The sequence below is a fragment of the Ixodes scapularis genome, unplaced genomic scaffold (genome assembly GCF_016920785.2).
Source record: "Ixodes scapularis isolate PalLabHiFi unplaced genomic scaffold, ASM1692078v2 PGA_scaffold2__306_contigs__length_199485367, whole genome shotgun sequence".
In the NCBI taxonomy this organism is placed as follows: Eukaryota; Metazoa; Arthropoda; class Arachnida; order Ixodida; family Ixodidae; genus Ixodes; species Ixodes scapularis.
The window spans coordinates 51,581,951-51,599,987 of NW_024609857.1; the positions used below are offsets into that span (position 1 = coordinate 51,581,951).

General features: G+C 47.6%; 1 protein-coding gene across 1 annotated transcript in view; it reads right to left on the reverse strand.

Moving 5' to 3' along the window:
• Positions 1 to 5,427, reverse strand: part of LOC8023908 (dystrophin) — a 502,903-nt gene extending 497,476 nt beyond the window's left edge. The window contains 1 exon segment of the mRNA XM_040499676.2: positions 5,373 to 5,427. Coding sequence (XP_040355610.2) covers positions 5,373 to 5,412 — 40 coding nt within the window. The 5' untranslated portion in view covers positions 5,413 to 5,427.
• Positions 5,428 to 18,037: the final 12,610 nt, after the last annotated feature.

An 18,037-nucleotide genomic window follows, 5' to 3' on the forward strand; every position in this document is an offset into this window, starting at 1 on the left:
TCAGCATGGCGGAGTCACCCCCGACGGCCGGTCATCCCGAGATCTCGGACAACCAGATTCACCGAGCACATTCCCGCTGCTGCCCGCTTGCTCGTTCGCTTCTCAGCGGCCGGAAGAACGCGACACCGCTGCCCGAGGTACATACGCCCCCCGACTCAGTGATCGCGAAGTGGGCAGATCCGGTGTCCGAACTCTCTCTGAGCACGGCCGTCCTCAGCGACCCTCCTCGGCAGTGCCTCTTGAAGTGCGGTAACTATACGGAAACGCGTCTCCGAGTGGCATGTTTACCAAGTATTTTTATTGTTTTTATTGTTTCCTCCTCTATTCCACTTGGTGGCGTGTCGCAACTTCGTAATACGAGAGAATACACAACGGACGAAAATGGCAGGGACACGGAAAATTCAACGTTGCGGGGAGACGCCCGTCGTGCGCGTTATGTTGATATTTTTTTATTCGTACGCTGAGCTAATGGCGCTGGCCTTGCCGTCATAAGCTAAGTCTAAAGCTGCTGACCGCGAGCTGACGGCGATCTTCCAGAATTATTTTTCAACGTGCATCCCATGCAGACCATCGTGATTGCCGGTCTTATGAGCCTGGGAATGCGAGCTGGTTCTTACCTTGCACTGTGAACAGTACACTCAAATATGACGTCCATTGAATGCCCCATATAACACTGAGTAGTGATTAGAGAATTTTCGTAGACTGTTTTCCCACCTCCGCTATGCTCTCCAGAACGAAGGCGCCACTACTGCGCATGCGCGACGCTAGCTTTGCCCGCAGAGTTCCGGGTCCCGTAACGGGTTGCGGAGAACGTTGCGGGAAAGCGGAAACAATCTACGAAAACTCTCTATTGGGATCGGCGTGGAAATATCGGCGGTGGTGCACAGCAGCGGAGGCGGATACAGCACGGCCAACGCTGCAACATGATTGACCAGAAAAGGCTCTTTTATACTCCGGCGTTGAGCGTGTGTGTGTTAGCGATGAAGATGAGGGAACAGAGGCAATCGTGGGTGTGTGCTCATAGGCCTGTACCAAACGCGCCGTCGCAGATATCGAGTTCCTGCTCGCCGGGCTATGAAAGGCGTACGTTCTCTGCAACGCTGCGTTCGCCGCGCTCAAGCCTATGAAGTCCACTTCGCGTGCCCCCGAGTAGCTTCAGCCTATCACTCTAAAAAAGCCCGTGAGTCTGCTTTCCCGCACAACACTCGGAGAGCCAATCAGCGCAACTTACGGAGGCAGCTCAGCGAATGACTATGCCGAAACATCTGTTTAGACGAAAAAAACGCAGTCTGAGTTGTGACATTAAGCAATGCAAAACGTCACGCTTGCATTGCTTAATGTCACAACTCAGACTGCGTTTTTTCGTCTAAATATATGTTTCTCCATCGTCATTCGCTGAGCTGCCTCCGTAAGTTGCGCTGATTGGTTCTCCGAGTGTTGTGCGTGGAAGTAGACGCACAGACTTTTTTTAGAGTGTAGGCACCCTTGATATCCAGAAATGCCAGCCAGAGCGGTGTGTTTTGTTTTTGGGCTATTTCTATACACTGTGTTAGAGAAAATATATTGTCCTCCAACCTACTTTGTTTCCGAAACCCGTTCTGTAACTCGCCCAGTATGCCCTCGCAATCTACCTATTCCTCCAGTCTGTTCTTTATAATCTGCATTACCAAGCTGTAAATAACTGGTGTCACGGTTATGGGACGATAATTCCTAATATCAGACTTATCTCCCTTTCCGTTATATATCATATTCATCCTACTAAACTTCCATTCATCTGGAATATTTCCTTTTGTTATCATAGTGCTCACTACCTCCCTTAGTTTGGCCTTAGGTTTAGGACCCAAATTCTTCACCAGCTTGATTGGGATCCCATCTGTGCCTGTCGACGTGCCACTAAGGACTCTTCGCTCCGCCTTTTCCCATACTCTTTGTCCAAAATCCACGATGTCACAAGCCGGACTGCCTACTTCCTTCGGTTCTCTTATCTTCCACATGTACCCGTTCCCGAAATTTCTCATCCATCACTGCTCCTATATATCGTATCGCATTAGCCGCCTATCCAGGAGCCATCTGGTGGCGCCGCTTGCAACTAAGGCGAGGGGAGGACTTTATCTGGCAGCTGCGACGCGCGCGGTGTCCACACCGTGGGCCGGACGCACCTGCTTCGCTGTAGCACGCTCCTGCTGCCGGCCCAGTCGACGAAAGCCGAGCGGACGAGACGACGACCACCCGTCGTCTTTTCCGGCGCTTTTACACCTCATATCCGCCGGGATCTCGCGACAACTCGTAGCATTACACGGCGGCGGTTGTGGCGTTCTTTGGTAGCGTTTTGGAGGGAACTCGCACCCACGCCAATAAAGAAAAACAGACGTCTGGTCTATGGGCTCACTTTTCTGCAGAAGACCAGAACAACCCACCACAGTGAACAAGAGAAGGATCCAAGCCTAAGATGAAAAACGGAATACGGTAAGATTAGAAAAACGCTTTCTTCGTACTGCCAATGATGTTTCACTCGCTCAATGCCCCTGCGCGCATCGCATTTTTCAGATCTAGTATTCTTAGTTTTTGCCGTTCGCTGGGACGGTTCTTTTGTACGCCGTGATTGGCTCTCTCACGGATTTCTTTTAGGGTGCAGCGATGCGCTCGGAACACGAACAATTGCTTTCTCGTAAATAAGCTCGACCAATGAGAAAGGGTAACCGTCGTTCTGTATACTGTGCTCAGTCACACGGTATGCGGCAAGAAAAGAAAAAGGCGTTCATCCAATACTACTTAAAAGACAAGGCCCATGCATGACGCCATCGTTGATCCCCAGCTGCGGGACGACCGGGACCCGCCGCTCTAAGCGGCAACCACGCTGTAGCTGGACGAGGAACGCCGCAAAGCGGCAGGCGCGTCCGTCTTGGCGTCGACGCTGAATAGGGAGTTTTCGTAGACCGTTGTGTCTCGTGAGACGCTGAATAGGGAGTTTTCGTAGACCGCGCTGCCCCCTCCGCTAAGCGTTCCGCAACGAAGAAGTTGCTACTGCGCCTGCGCGCCGATAGCCTTGACTGTGGAGTTCCCGCTATCGTAGCGGGCTGCGGAGGGCCTTGCGGGACGGCGAAAACGATCTACGAAAACTCCCTAATGACACGCCGGCGGCGACGCTGACGCAAGCTATGCGCCGCTGCGTGGATCCACTAGCGATGACGTTTGGTGGTGGGGTGCACTTGTCCTTTAGGTGGTATGTGTTCACTCTGGTTTTTTGATTGGTACCGGATATTGCGCTTTAAAATGGTCCAACTGGTTGAAGGAATTCCAGTGATTCATATCTCTTATATGTGCCCGTGGTCAACGTTACTAGAAGCGGTCAGCTGGGAAATCGAGCGGCCTTCACCGGAAGAGCGCGGGCCGCTGCGGTAGCGGGAGAGACAGTGGCGCTGCAGTCGCCGCGAGATCGGTTCTCTCCGCGCCGTCTGCGGCACTTGCATCGCTTGCGTGGCCCGCGCCGGGCTCCGCCAGATCCGCTGCGAATCCTCCGCGAGTTTGGGAAGAACTAAAAGCTGTAAATCCACTTTTTTTTCTTCTTTTCTTTAGAAATTACCGGTTTGAGACAGCCGTTGTTGGGGTTGTGACAGTTTGGGGAGATCCGTTTTGAACGCGACAGCCTTCATCACAGAAACAGTGTCTTGCTTCTTCGCAAGTTATATATATATATATATATATATATATATATATAATAATGTGATATTCGGGTGTCTTTTGACGTTATCCTTTTTTGACTGGCAAGTGTGCTCCTGAAATTCTGAAAGAGATATTGGAAACGTCGGTGCGCGTTTCTTTTCGGTTGCAGTCATCGTCGTCTACTTCGGGTTCATATGTAATGGACCTTTTCCACATACCGACGGCACCAGGCGGTGACTGCACGAACTAAAAATCGAGGAAGTGACCTACCTGCGCTACCAATCGATAATCGGAGCTACGCTACCAGTTTCTTCGCTCTCTGAGCTGCGGCGCGTGCCCAACGCGACTTTAAAGAGGGGAAAAAAAAAAAAAAAAAAAACAGGACGGCAATCGACGTGTTTTTCTTTCCGTCCACTTTCTTTTTTTGTGTAAAACAATTATATATATGCTCCAATTACGTGTTCTACTCGCTGAACGACAGCCTACTTCCGAATTTCCTCGATTTTTCGTACCGATTTCCGCCGCTTGGCATCGGGCGCTCGCGCGTGCGCAGAACGCTTCTCGGAAAAGGTCCATTTTTACATCAGCCTGAGCAAGACTTCGATCGGTGGGGGCCTCTTATTTACTACTATTCGTGGTTGGTTTCCAGAAATGTGCGGGGACATTCGGAAACAGAAATGGCGCAGCATCTCTTTTAATTAATATTTTGGACCTTGGCCATCAGAGACCTTGGCCATCTGTCCATCGATGACGTGCCTGTAATGACGATTAATGTCGTCAAGCTGAAAATGCAAATCGCACACATTTTTTTTTTCTTTATGTGAGCGTGAACTTTCTTTGGGGCGTCGCGTTCTGCTAAACTTTCAGGTGCGCAGCATCCTTCGGAGTGGTAAAAAAGTGGCATTTTCTTCACTTTTCGACTCCAGTGATGCGCTATGACAGCCGGAAGTGCAGCAGCTCAGCACGCTTGCTCATTGATTGGCGAACGCTTCAAAGCTCCAGGAGCCAGAAAAGAACACCTACGAGCCTACGACGAGCCACCGATGACACGAACTAAAACACGACGAACAACGAGCACGAGACACCTCCGAGAATCGGTCTTAGGGCGACTATACAGAGCCACCTCCCGCGGGGACTGCGAAAAGGTGTCACGCCGAGAACTGGAATTAATAAGTATATGAATGACAAACCGCGAAAATTAATTTGAGCCAGAAATGCAATCTGAAACGTCCTGAGCTCTCAGTGTCCTGTCGTATATAAAATATCTGGGTCAATAACAGGTGGCGTAGCTAAAACATTTCTTCGCCAGAGAAGGTGGGGGAAAAAAAAAAGGGGGGGGGTGTATGAAGTCTTTGGCCTTATTTTCCCTCCCCTACGCGCTTGGTCAGTTTATTTTGTTTTCCTAAAAATCTTTCCGCAAATTGGCTCTTCACGTGACTTGAAGGGTAACTATTGAAGATCTGGGCGTTGTTTAACGTGCAACAGCTGTTCTTGAAGAACGATAGCACCTCTATTTGGTCCCTTTTTCAACAAGCCGAAATGCATAATGATCACGTTCATTAGTTCGCCATGTGCTCTGAATAACTTCCTCAAATTCTTACAGGCATTGTATTGTAGTATTCGCCAACTAAATTATAAATCAAAATGCAAAAAAAAAAAAAAAAAAAGTTTGTTGCCGCGAGATTGCGGGAGGTACATTTGCTGCTCACCCATTTTGCGCTTGATCCTGAACCACGCTGCTTTGGACATGGCGCATCAGGGACCACCGGGCTTGAACAGCATCATCAAAAAGTCGCCAACATGACGCTCGTCAACAGATAAGGTACATTCAACAGTACTTTAGGTCGAGGGATGCGTCGGTGCAGTTGTCGGTAAATCAGGGGTCTTTGAAAGACTGGCGACACTCAACGTTCCAAACATGCAGGTAAACTCGGCTTACATGTTGAAAGTCGAGATAAGATTAGCTGAGCTCAGAGAAAACGAGGTTCCACAACTTTGAAGAATGTTGCGCGCAGATTCGCATAACGACAAACTCCAGAAGGGGGGAAGAGTAACAAGTTTTTTCGACAGCGCTGGTTTCGCCGTAACTCTTCATGAATGCAATATATCAGGGTCCACTTGGACTGATGACGAAGGGAGTCGATCGTGTCATCACACTGACAATAACTGGGGACGGAAAGCTTTCACTGAGACTTCTTGAGCACCGATGCACACGCAAATTTTATCTTCTGTATTCACAAGGCTGAAAATATAAGAAAAAAACAAACGCTGCCCTTCCGTATAAGCACACTTGTTTCTTCTATTTACGACGACGCCCGGTACACATTCACGTGCACCGATTCACTCAACAACAACACCGTCGTTCCTACATCGCAAGATTTCGTCCATAGTCTCGGCACTGGCACAGGGATAAAAAAAACACGGAAGGCAAACGCACCATTAGTGATGGGGCTCGGCGAAAAACACAATCACACCGAAACTTCCGGCGACCACGACGAGGCTTCTCGAACGCACACGGACAACCGCAGCTCGAAGAAGTACGACGCAGCTGCACGAAGCTCCGCGCACATTTCGAGGCAGATGTTTTCCTTTTGTCGGCGTAGAAACCCACAAGCGCTGCGGTCACCTCGAAGAAACGGCGCTGTTGAATCCAACGCCGCAGCCTCTCCTCGGCGCGTTTGCAACCTGGATCAAAACTGGCGCCGTCTTCGAACGATCTCCTGCGATTGGTCGCGCCTTCGCTCCGCCGCACGTCTCAGCCAATCACACGACTCGCAGCAAAGGGAGGTGTCGCGGACACGTTTTTCCGAACGAGGCGTCTAAAATGGAGCATCGGTGAAAAAATGCAAATCCAGAACGAACCGTGTCGGCAAGCTTCGCTCATACCGAGATATGTGAATTACAGCGCGCACGCGATAGTATTGTTCTCGGCGCGGAATTTCGCGGCTTTGGCGATGCAGATATCGCACTGCAGCGATCCACGTGTCACACGGCATGCGGCGAGCAACGCCGACTGCGGTGCGTCCCGCTCACGCTCGGACTTGGGTGCGTGGCCACCGCTGTTCAAACTAGAAACGGCGACGACGAGAGGCTGTCCAGGTCACTCACGCCTACCTGCACTCACGCTGGCAACCCCAGCCGCCACAGCGCCCTCCACGCAGGAAGCGGAGAGGGCACGAACTGCGCTCCGACCGGAATCACGCTTCGGCAAACGCCGACATTGCGGCGAAATAACGAGAGTATAATAACGACGTGGGCGAACCGCGCAAAGTAAGGGCGTTCATTCACATGCGGCAGTAACTCTTTCTCTCTTGAAAAGAAAACAAAAACAGAACGCAATACCACAGGCGTAGTACGGAAGTCCCAGGGTGCGTATCGCACCGCGTATGGAACGCCAAGCATTCAGGGTGTTACGACTCCCGAGCAAATTGGTATCACTCCGCAGCCCATGCGATTTAATCGTGAGCTCATAACGCCAAGGAACGAATCACAAAGCAAGAAACGCATGGACGGAATGAGCCACGCCCAGCGTTATTAACTATAATTAGTTTGACCATTGAGGAGGGGAAAGGCGATCAAGATTATGCTTCAATCAAATACGTTGTTAGGGGAATACATGACACTCCACTCATTTGCGTTAGACAGAACGACGGCCGCGCCGAATCCTCTCCTTGTCAAGTGGTTTATTTTGACGACGTGCTCGCAGCCTCCAACGTGCTCGCAGCCTCACCGGCCTGCGAGCACATGGAGGTGTCACAACACGTTTAGCGTTCGATTCACGAGGGCAGGAATCTGAGACGTCGGCACGTGGGCCGGGCGAAAGTGTGCCGTAATTACAACAACCCCCGAAGTGAATTACGATCGAGTCGGTTCCGGAACCAAAATATAGGTAAAAATAAATAAATGATATTAAACAAATTAGTCATTAGATGTTTAGACCGCGGGAGTTTAGTCTGCCAGAAGATGGAGACATTGTTACGCGTTGCAGCCCTGGTGTCTATGTGTATCACAGGGTATACACGACCGCACGCCGGTACGATGCTCAGTTAGATCGAAAGGAACAGGGGAGAGTCATTGAACCCAGAAATCTCTGAGCTCTAAAGCGTGAGTTTTCGTTCCATGTGCTCTTAGCTGCGGTCTGAACAAGTCCAAATTTACATAAAAAAACGCAAAAAAAAATAGAAAGCTAGACTTGTTATTGTAAATTTTTGTGTAGCATCTGTTGGATCGTTGTTGCGGCAGTGTCTTTTCCAGCTCCCAGCTCCCAATAAGTATATATGCTCTAAAATGCAGCTTTGTTTATCAATAACCTGACGCGGGTTCATTAATCGAAGAGGATACGTCGAATAATCAGCGAAACTACGGAGTTTTAGAATGGCGCACCCAAAAGCTTTGAGGCAAAGGAATAGCGTCGTCACCATTGCGCATGCGCCGAGCCCAAACAGCATTTGGATTGGAGCATGACGGCGACGCCATATCTTTGGGCACGCGAGGCTTTTGGGTACGATATTCTAAAACTTGCTATTAAAGTAACCCGTGCGCACCGTGGAGTGGTGATTTCTGCGATTCCAACGAGTGAATCGAAGGTCGCGAGCAGAGCGCGGTACGTAGCGTCATTGTAAATTCGTACGTCACGCGTCAAGGGACCTCAAACGTGTCCGAATAGCGAGGTTTCACATGGAAGTCGGTGTTTGTGACGCTCTCCTCCCTAGTAGTGCACCCCAACCGAGGGGCCAGCAGCGAGCACTCCATCCATGGTTGCGAAGGGAGAGCGATTCATCAGCTGTTGGTCATCGTCACACGTGGTCAACGGGGAAACCGTTTGAAACGGCTTTTTCTTTATCGCCTTTGGCTGATTTAAAAACACCAGAGCTGCGCAGGTGCTAACCTTCACAAACAGATAGAGCACATGGTTCTTGCATGGAGTCCCTATATTTTACTCTCCTACTCAACCACATCCGTCCGTCACGCGCAGTGCGTTGCGTGTCAAAGTTACGTGTCAAAAGGACTTAGGCACGCGAGCAATGTCGGCACTGTCGGATGCAGCCAAAAAATGCATAAGTAATGCAAAAAAAAAAAAAGGAATGAAGAAAAAACTGGTTTGCAGCTCGAAACAATAAGAAAAAAATGCATTCTCCCAAACCACGCGTGAATGCTCGTATGTCTAGGTCGTCTATTACGAACAATGCTTTGCGGGAACTCTGTGCAGTCGACCGACCTTGCTCGTCCGGCTTGACATGCTCTGTGCGGTCACGTGACATGTTCTTTGTGCCTGCCTACTGAGTGTTCCAGAAACACTGCCTAATGGGTCCAACTATCCATAATTGAAAAGAAGATTTCTGGCTCAAAATTGGTTTTTCGTCGTCTTATCTCGCCCAAATTCGCCCCTCCCCTCCCCCCCCCCCCCCGAAGGGGGGGGGGGGGGGGAGGGGGGGCGGATTTAGAGGAGGGGGAGGTCAGCTCCCCCCTTCCCTTGAAATACCCAAGGCATTTTTTAATAAAAAAAAAAAACGGCGTTCCTTATTTTGTTTTGTCCAGAAAAGGAATACGAAAAAGAAATGTGGCTTTTGGTTAAAATGGCAATTCTTAGTAAATGCTTGGTTGCTGGGCAAGTTGGTACTGGATAATCATATTAAAAAATAGCGCAAAAAAGACAGGACAAAAAGACGAAGAAGCAGATAGGACAAGCGCTAACTGGCAACTAAAATTTATTGAATGATTCCTACTATGCTATCGCCGTGCACGCGCTTAGTCTCGTCTCAACAAAAACGTGGCGTACCGCCAAATCAGCAGATACAGCCGCCCATCGCCTGTTCAATAAGCCAGCAAGACAGCTACATCACCCCACCGCACAATCCGAACGATAAAAGGAAAAAGCGCCGCGTTAATATTTACAAGTTAGATAGTGTTAATGAAACTGTAGTCTTTCGGTTGCATATACACCGATGCGACGCTTATGCAAACGTCTTTGTCACAAGCATGTATTCTTGCCGCCTCCAGCAACTTTCGTTCCAACCTTCTTTTGTTGCGTCCCTCCACTTGCCGGGGCATTGTAAAACTTGTCGTTGTTCCCCCACGCTGGACGGTGCGTCCAGCGTGGGGGAACAACCTAAAGTTTTACAATGCCCCGGCAAGTGGGAACCGTAATTGTTGCCAAGAGAAGCTGCATGCTCTCCAAGTCTATGATTCAAGCAACGTCCCGTCTGGCCTATGTAAACACGACCACACGTTAAAGGAATCTTGTAAACCACCTCAGTGGCACAAGGCACAACTTTTGTGACGTGTTTCTTGCTGCAAACGGGTTTCTTCACTATCGGCCAGCTCACCATAGCGCACAATTTTGACAATCTGCACGGGGCAGTGAAAACAACGTCCCCGTCGAACTTAGTGTGACACCTTATGAATGTCAAGTAGCACTACAAAACTCTTTGGTTTCCTCTTGAGTACTTTTCAACTTTTTTAGGATGGATTCCGCAACTGCCTGTATTAGAACCGAGGGGAAACCGGAGTGTTCCAAGCGAAGTGTCTGGAGGTCAAAGCTGTCACTAATTACATGCAGACAGGACTTCAGCAGTGCCGACTGAAGGCACAGCGAGGCGATGCCCCTCTTTCTCAATTTAAAGTGGGCTGAGTCAAAAGCCAAAAGGGCCTTTTTTGTGTGTGGCCCGTACATCCAGCACACATGGTTAAGGGAGTTAAAAGACAACCGGACATCTAAAAACTGTAAAAATCCTTCCAACGGAAGTTCGTAGGTAAAATGTAAATGCTTAGAATATCTGCTGAAAAACCTCCAGAGTAGTCTCGACTAAAGAGACCAGGCTTTGCTTTGCAGGAACACTAACAAAAATAATAAAATCGTCAACATGCCTACAAACCTTCACAACAGGGGTGTCAGCCAACTCATGCAAAACCGAGCGGTGAAACTTAGCAAGAAAAATCACACATAGTACAGGCGCCACACTAGACCCGATACAAATGCCACGCCTCTGCACATTCACCTTGTCCTCAAAGCAAGGAAGCGTTGAGCTTAGGGAGCAGTCCAACACTTCCAGGAAGGCATCAGCCGTAACCCTGCACGCGTTTTGAAATGCAAGAATGCCCGATGTCTCCATCAGTTCCCGAACAACAACTAGAAGTTCGTCGTGTTGAGGAATAAAACAATTCCTCAACGTCCAAGGAGAAAGCGTTGTGTTTTTTTGTATTTCCCTTTTCAGCCATTAATTATGATGTATTTCCCTTTTGAGCTATTAATTACTCCTCTAAATGTTTTTGTTTATTTCTTAAATATAAGATATGCAGTGTGCTTGAAGGTCTAGACGCTGGTTGGCTTTTGGTCGCTTAAGTACTTATCCAAACCGTACATACCTTGGCACATAATTGTTGTATAAGCGTCAGGCATGTAGCCAGCCCCCCCCCCCCCCCCCTTCGAAATCTTCCATTTTGCTGGGGCCTACTCTCCCCCTCCCCCTCATACAGCATTTTGTCATGTGCGCCCGGCCCCGCCCCCCCCCCCCCCCCCCCCCCCCCCCGAAACAAAATCCTGGCTACGTGCCTGGTAAGCGTACAACGAAGCGATGCGAAGAAAACACTCGTTCAATCAAGTGCGAATGCCATGCGGACACAAGACTTAAAATTCTTCTTTGAGTTTTCAACTGCGTGCTGAATGATATAGAGAAAAAACACCGTCCAGGAACATCGATGATCCTATAGCTCAGACGTCCATACGAGTTTGTGATTGTGATTTATTAGAGTCATCAATCACAGATAATACGATGCGCATATATAAGCACTTCCAAGGGTGGTCCGACGCCTGGTTTGACCGAATCTATGTTCCTGGGTCAGTTAGCAAGGCGCTTAGCGACTATAAAGTGATCCCAGTATTTTTCTCCGATGATAGCATGGACATGGTACATGTAGGTTTAACTAAAACTCCAGTAAAGCAGATTTGTACGTACTGCCACCACACCGACCCAGGTTCGAGTCCCGCCGGGGCTCGAAGTTTATATATACTATTTACGACAACGAAAGAAGGACACTGAAGACAAGCAGGCAATACAGACTTTTGACTTTTGTTCTAAATTGGAATCCAACACGCTCAACCATCTACTTTATATATAATCTTTACACATATATAACCTTAACGTCAGAAGCACTCTCAGCGTGTCATCCGTTCATAGCGCTCGCTTACGACAATTTTCTGATAGAAAACGACTCATAAAATACTTTTTGTGTTAAAACGAGTTTCCCCACACCAAATACGAAATCTGTCATCGAAAGGTTGCGCGCGATGACGCGAAGATTTTTTTACATTCTTAAGAGCTGTCTGTTGTTCAGAGCGAACAAAACATTGCAAGCCTCAAGGAATTATGATCAGGTCATAATGTCTAGAATCAGGACGGCCATTTACCGTTTTTACGTTTATCTTGCAATTAAATCTGTTTCTTCCTTAGAGTCTGTCTCACTGCACGCTCCAAGTGTCTAAGTGCGGATACTCACCGTCTGAAATATCGAACCATGCACACCTCTTCTGATAAGACAGATTTGCGTAAGATTATACCACGGCGGATACTATAGCCAAACATTATTACGCCATGTATTTGCAACTAGACTCACTGAATGTTCCCAGAGTACAGAAACTCCCAAGCTTCGCTTCACAACCGAGTCGCGGCGCAGCAGTCGGGATCCCCAACATGGCGCAGCCCTGTGCGGTCGAAGCGAAGCGCGTACAGTGTAGCGCTCGTTCTCGTGTGAGCTCTTCAATCCACGTTTGTGGCCTGTGGAGACACTGGTTTGTTTTTAGAGCACAGCTCTTAAGCGATCGTTCGTGTGTTTTTCGGCGTCGACGTCGCCGTCACCGTCAGCTTAACCAGAGGAGGAGTGGAGGGTAGGAGGAGGAGGGAAAAGTACGCAGGAGGAGGAGGGGAGGGTACGGAAGAGGAGAAGGGAAGTATATGAAGGAGGAGGGTACGAAGGGGGAGGGGGGGTGCAGGAAGAAGTTTACGTGATCACGTGAAGTTACGTGATCGTAACCACGTAAAGTTACGTGCAGAAAGAAGGTAATCAAAATACCTCAAGAGCTGCGCTCTAATCTCGCATTACAGAGACTTATAAACGTCTTTCACTTTTATTAAAGTTATTTGCTTCGTTCCGAGCGGTGCGTGACTTGCTCCTCGCTCTCTCGTGTCTTTCTCTCTCTCTCTCTCTCTTGCCTCGAAACGTATCGAAGTCGAGTAACCTCAGCGTCTGAAGCGCGAAACACATGTACGACGAAACCGTCCGATCAGGCAATACGACGGTCGGAGGCGAGGGTTTTCAACGCTCTCCGGTGCTACGAACACCCTCACCCCCGAAGGTCAATCAGGCAGTCCGCACGTCGGATCGGACGGTTTCGTCGTACATGTGTTTCGCGCTTGAAGCGTACGGTTTGAAACGCAGCAGCGCAACCGGACCGAGCAAACGACTTGTTTGGCAAACCATTGCAGATTAGCGGCTATTTGATATGAATACATCTAGAGAAAATCAACGCACCTTCCGTTCGGTCTTAACTCATCGATGCTTAGAGCTCCCTCCCGTGCGTATATACCCGCCGTAGCCGTGGTAGCGCGGAAACGTTATATAGGTCTTTTTTTGGGGGCCCATTCATACAGTAACCGACTGAGAACTTCCACCACGGGAAACCAGCCAATCAGAACTGGATTCTGCGGGATTGATTTCGGGTAGGCGGCCTGAATGGAATTCGGTACTCTGGGAACGTGAGTCCATCTGCAACTATCTAGAGTTCTTCCAAGCTGGAATGAACAACTTCGTCATTCTTGATAAGCATAACTAAAGCCTCAGATTACGGAAACAGAAAAGGAAACAAACACAGAAAAAAGGGTAAAAGCACAGGCGAGCTGGTGAAGAACTTCCATCGTAAACCGGAGACACGGAAAAATAAAAAAACGGACAAAACAACAACAAGTCTCAATTGAGACTTGTTGTTGTTTTGTCCGTTTTTTTATTTTTCCGTGTCTCCGGTTTACGATGAAACAAACACACACACAAACACACACAGGTATAGGTGCACACGCACACACACGCGCACACACGCACCCACAGTCTATAAAATAATAAGTGCGTGTGTGTCTGTGTTTATGTGCGTGTAGGGGGGGGGGGAGTTGTGCCCTTTTTGCTTGCCGACTATGCACGTTACGGTTTATGGACTATCAATCCGGTCACATCACGGCGGTGAAAGAAACACTGTCCAACTATCGGAATTTTTTAGGTTAGAGAGCGATTCTGGGATAAAAAGATTCAACATTTTCTTTCTGAATTCCAAGAAAATTAAGCACTTACATTACGCAAAATATCTCTGTTAAAAAAGGAAAATCGCTGCTCCCGCCACGCTGATTTTCGAACAAATGCGTTAGCATTTCGTGCTGCGGTTCTCTATGTTAGACGGCGAGCAAGTGTCTTAAAATGCGTCTTTGGCGCATCGGAACGCAAAAGGGGGCACGCCAATCAAACAACATGCAACATAGAGAACGAGTAGAGAACGCGCAATGACGAGGCAGCCATGCTCGCTTCGTCAATCACTGAGGGCGGGGTGAAACAAACGCACCTGGGTGCATTTGGCAGTAAGCGAACGCACGAGGAGCGCAGAGAGCAGACGAACTTGTACACTGTATGTAATAAAGGATGGTGAATGCAAGATATATGCAATCTTCCGCAGGGTGAACATTCCCGAAACCCCTCTTCACACTGGTGCAAGCAGATCAGGTGTGTGTGTGTGTGCAGGCGTTGTAACTGGAGATTGAGGGGAAAGAGAGGGCCAATTGTGTACGCGCACAAGCAGATCAGGTCATTTAGCGTGTGCATAAAAGACGACGAACGCACAGTATTGGTTGGTTATAGAAAGCGACGGGCAAAACGTAACACCCAGGTGCAGTGGCCGACAGCGAGGCTAGGGCGCGCTTGGGCCGCCGGCAGGGCGCTGCGAGGCGGCGTCTACTAGAGTAACTGTAACAGTTACTCTAGCGTCTACGGGTGGCCCAAGGTGGGTTAATATTTTGTAATGAGCCATCTGCAGACTGTCGCCGCGAAGTGGCGTGAAGGGGGGGGGGGGGCGGCAAGGGGGAGGGGGAGGGGCGAGTTAACACACGCCCCAGTGATACAACCGCTGTCTCCCACTGCGTGGCGCCGAAATTGCCGAAGGGGAACGTCGCCGGCAATCTTCGGTTGCAAGATGATACGTCACGGCGTTGCACACTACGTCATCGAAAGAGCGCTCCGATGACCAGAAGAGAACAGGGAAAGAAAAAGCTCCCCTCTTATTAGGGTGTCTCCAAGATTTGCCCAGACCATCGCTATTCTCCTCCCAGAAGACATTAAAAATTCCCACAAAAGCGGCTTCCCTCTCTTTCATGGTGGTCGAAAGTACGCGATGTGACGTTAGAATCAAGTGCGGCCTCCGTTGCTAGTTAAGGGACTTTATTGCTAGTAGGGCTGTGGCGCCACCCCGAGGCGACGTTGCGAACTTCATATACTTGTGCTCCAAACCAGTCCAAGGTCAGCGCACGTAACAAAACACCAATGAAAACAAAAATCCTAGGCTTCGTTTTGATTGAGTTTCGGAATTAGATGAGGCTCCAACAGAAGCATTGCACGTCACATTTAGCTGAAAAACTTTCTCGCTAAATTTAGCGGGAAAAAAATGTACGCTCCGTTTGTGACGTCCATTATCATGCGACATCTCTGCGTGATGTTACATCTCTTTGTATAATCCCTCTCCACTTCCCCAGTCAGGGCACAGCTTCTGAGGAAAAGAGCAAGACCGCGTGATTCAATACAACACATAATACATTTCCACCGCAAGCATAAACAAGCATAAATCTGCCCCTGTCCCCTCCTCCCTCCCCTCCCCCACACTCCCATTTTTTCCGCAATCACCTCACGTGGCATGACAGCGCACGACTTATTTGATGCACGCTTTCGTTACTTAAAAACATAATGATGTCCGTAGAACGCAATTTTGATGACCGCCGAAGCATCTGTGGCTTTTTATTTTTGGCCAAGTGGATATTAAAAGGTGTTCTTCTATCAAGATGAAGTGATATCATTCAAGTTCTTTCTGTACGCCGTTTTTTTCTTAGTAAATTATTTTTAAAGTAACCGATTTTATAATAATTACTAAATAATATAAATAAAATTAAAAACAAATTGTGAAATTTACAACAAAGTCGAAGTGCGAGGAAATGTTGACAACGGCATAATTTCTTTTTCCTTAATAATACTACATTAATATTTTCTTAGCTTAGCTGTTTTTCTTTTTCATTATTTATTCTCACGTCAACCTTTCTAAGCAATCTGATCCGACAACGGAAGGAATCAAAACGAAGGGCGAGAGGTCCTTTTGGAGGAGACGTCATCGATCTGATATTTCTAACGTTTCCATCTCCTAGAAGGATGCCCCTAAATATCTCAGTAGGAGAGCCCATTGGTTACGTGCCGCGACTACCTCGCTATAAATATCTCACACTAGAGCCAACAAAGCCCCCATATATAACCGTATGGCAAAGAGAAAACAAAAACAAAGAGAGAAGAAGAGAGAGAGAAAGAAGCGGCATCGTGCCATTCTTCGAAGTGCAGAAACCAAGTGTATAGCAGAAATAACACGAACATAAGCAGCTCGGGCCAGGGGGGAGAATAAAAATCAAGATGATATAAATCGTTCACAATTTACATTGGGATGTAAGTAACAATTTATATCGGGATTTAAATCAGAGCAGTTTTATTATGATGAGTTGAATAAAGAAATTTGTCACAAAAAGAATTCCGAAATATATAGATATATTTACCGTTTCCCTTATCATTTTATGCTTTCCATGTGGATTTGTTTCGAATTTAAATCAAAGGAATCGTCAAGCAAGGAAGATTCATATGAGAATGAACACAAGCAAACCACCGAGCTCTTCAGAGAAATTCGGAGCACTGGGCTTTTCTTTTTACTTTACACTTCGTTTGTCAGTTACGCAACATCCAATATATTTCATGCAAATCAGAACGCGAAACAAAAGCAAATAGATTTAAGCTTTTCAACTAGCTAAATATTAAGCCCCTTCTTTCTAGTTTGACTGGGTTTACATCAATAAAAATTTGATAACTAAACTAAACTGTACTTGGGTTACAGTTTAATTGTTCTAAGTGATTGGATGGATTGATTGATCAATTTCAAACATTTAAAAATACATCTAGTGATAAAAAGCAATGTTTTCTAAGTATACGTAGTGGCTTAAATCAAATAAACCAGATATAAATAAAACAAATCTGATTTATTTGATATTTTAACAAAACGAGAAGTCATTATTTTTTTCTGCTCAAACGTCGATTGTTAATCAAATGACTCCTTTCTGAAACAACCATTACACTGCTGAACAAATTTAGCGCGGAGCTGTTGTTGGGATCTACCGTAAGGTTGTAAGGTTGGGATCCTAACTTAAGAGCGTGGGCTGTAAGGTTGGGATAAAAACCACGTAAGAAAATTACATTACACTTGTGGTTTTCGTCGCTATCTTGCAGCTTAGCAACAATACCGGCAATCTCTCTCTTTCGTTCCAAATGTATCTTGCACTGCACTCGCCATTTCAAGAAAAGTTTTCCCAGTAACCATTGGTTAACAATCGACCTTTCCGTCTAAGCCAACGTTACTAAAACACCCAGTTGGGGAACTCACCTTTGAAACCCGGGCCGCTCGCGTCCACCGAGATCGAACTAAATGCGATTCCAGCGGCGTCCTTTAGCGGGGAGTCAAAACATTAAAGTAGCTATATATAGCTACTGCGAGATGGCACTGCGAGATGGCACTGCGAGATGGCGCCACCGGCCCTTGCGCGAGTCGATCTGAACCGACGCGTGCAGCCGTGCAGTTCCCGGAATGGCCGCTGCGGGAGAAATGGCGGCGTTGTGATCGCGTTTAGTTCGGTTCTCGAGTACGGATCGGAGCCACTCTTTCAAAGCAGGCTCCTAAGGCAGTTTCCCAACTGAGTTGTTCTAGTAACGTTAGTTTAAGCCTATGATTGTGCATCGTTTTTTAGATGGTTTTTTAAGCATGTACGTCCGACTGAGATACCTGTTTTGTACGCTAGTTAAACTAGCCCTATCAACTGTCATTAAGCTGGCGATCGTTGACATGTCCCAACTCAGCTCAGATAAGTTGTCCGGCGTTACATGGTACATAGGTCTAACAACCACAGTTGAGATGCGCGTCAAGGGACGCAGTTGAAACCGAAACGAAATCAAAATTGACGTCATATCTTTCTTGGAATAGCAAGGCAAATGAATCACATGCACAATTTTAATTCATTATAAACGCTTAAAGCAAAGTAAAATGGTTTTC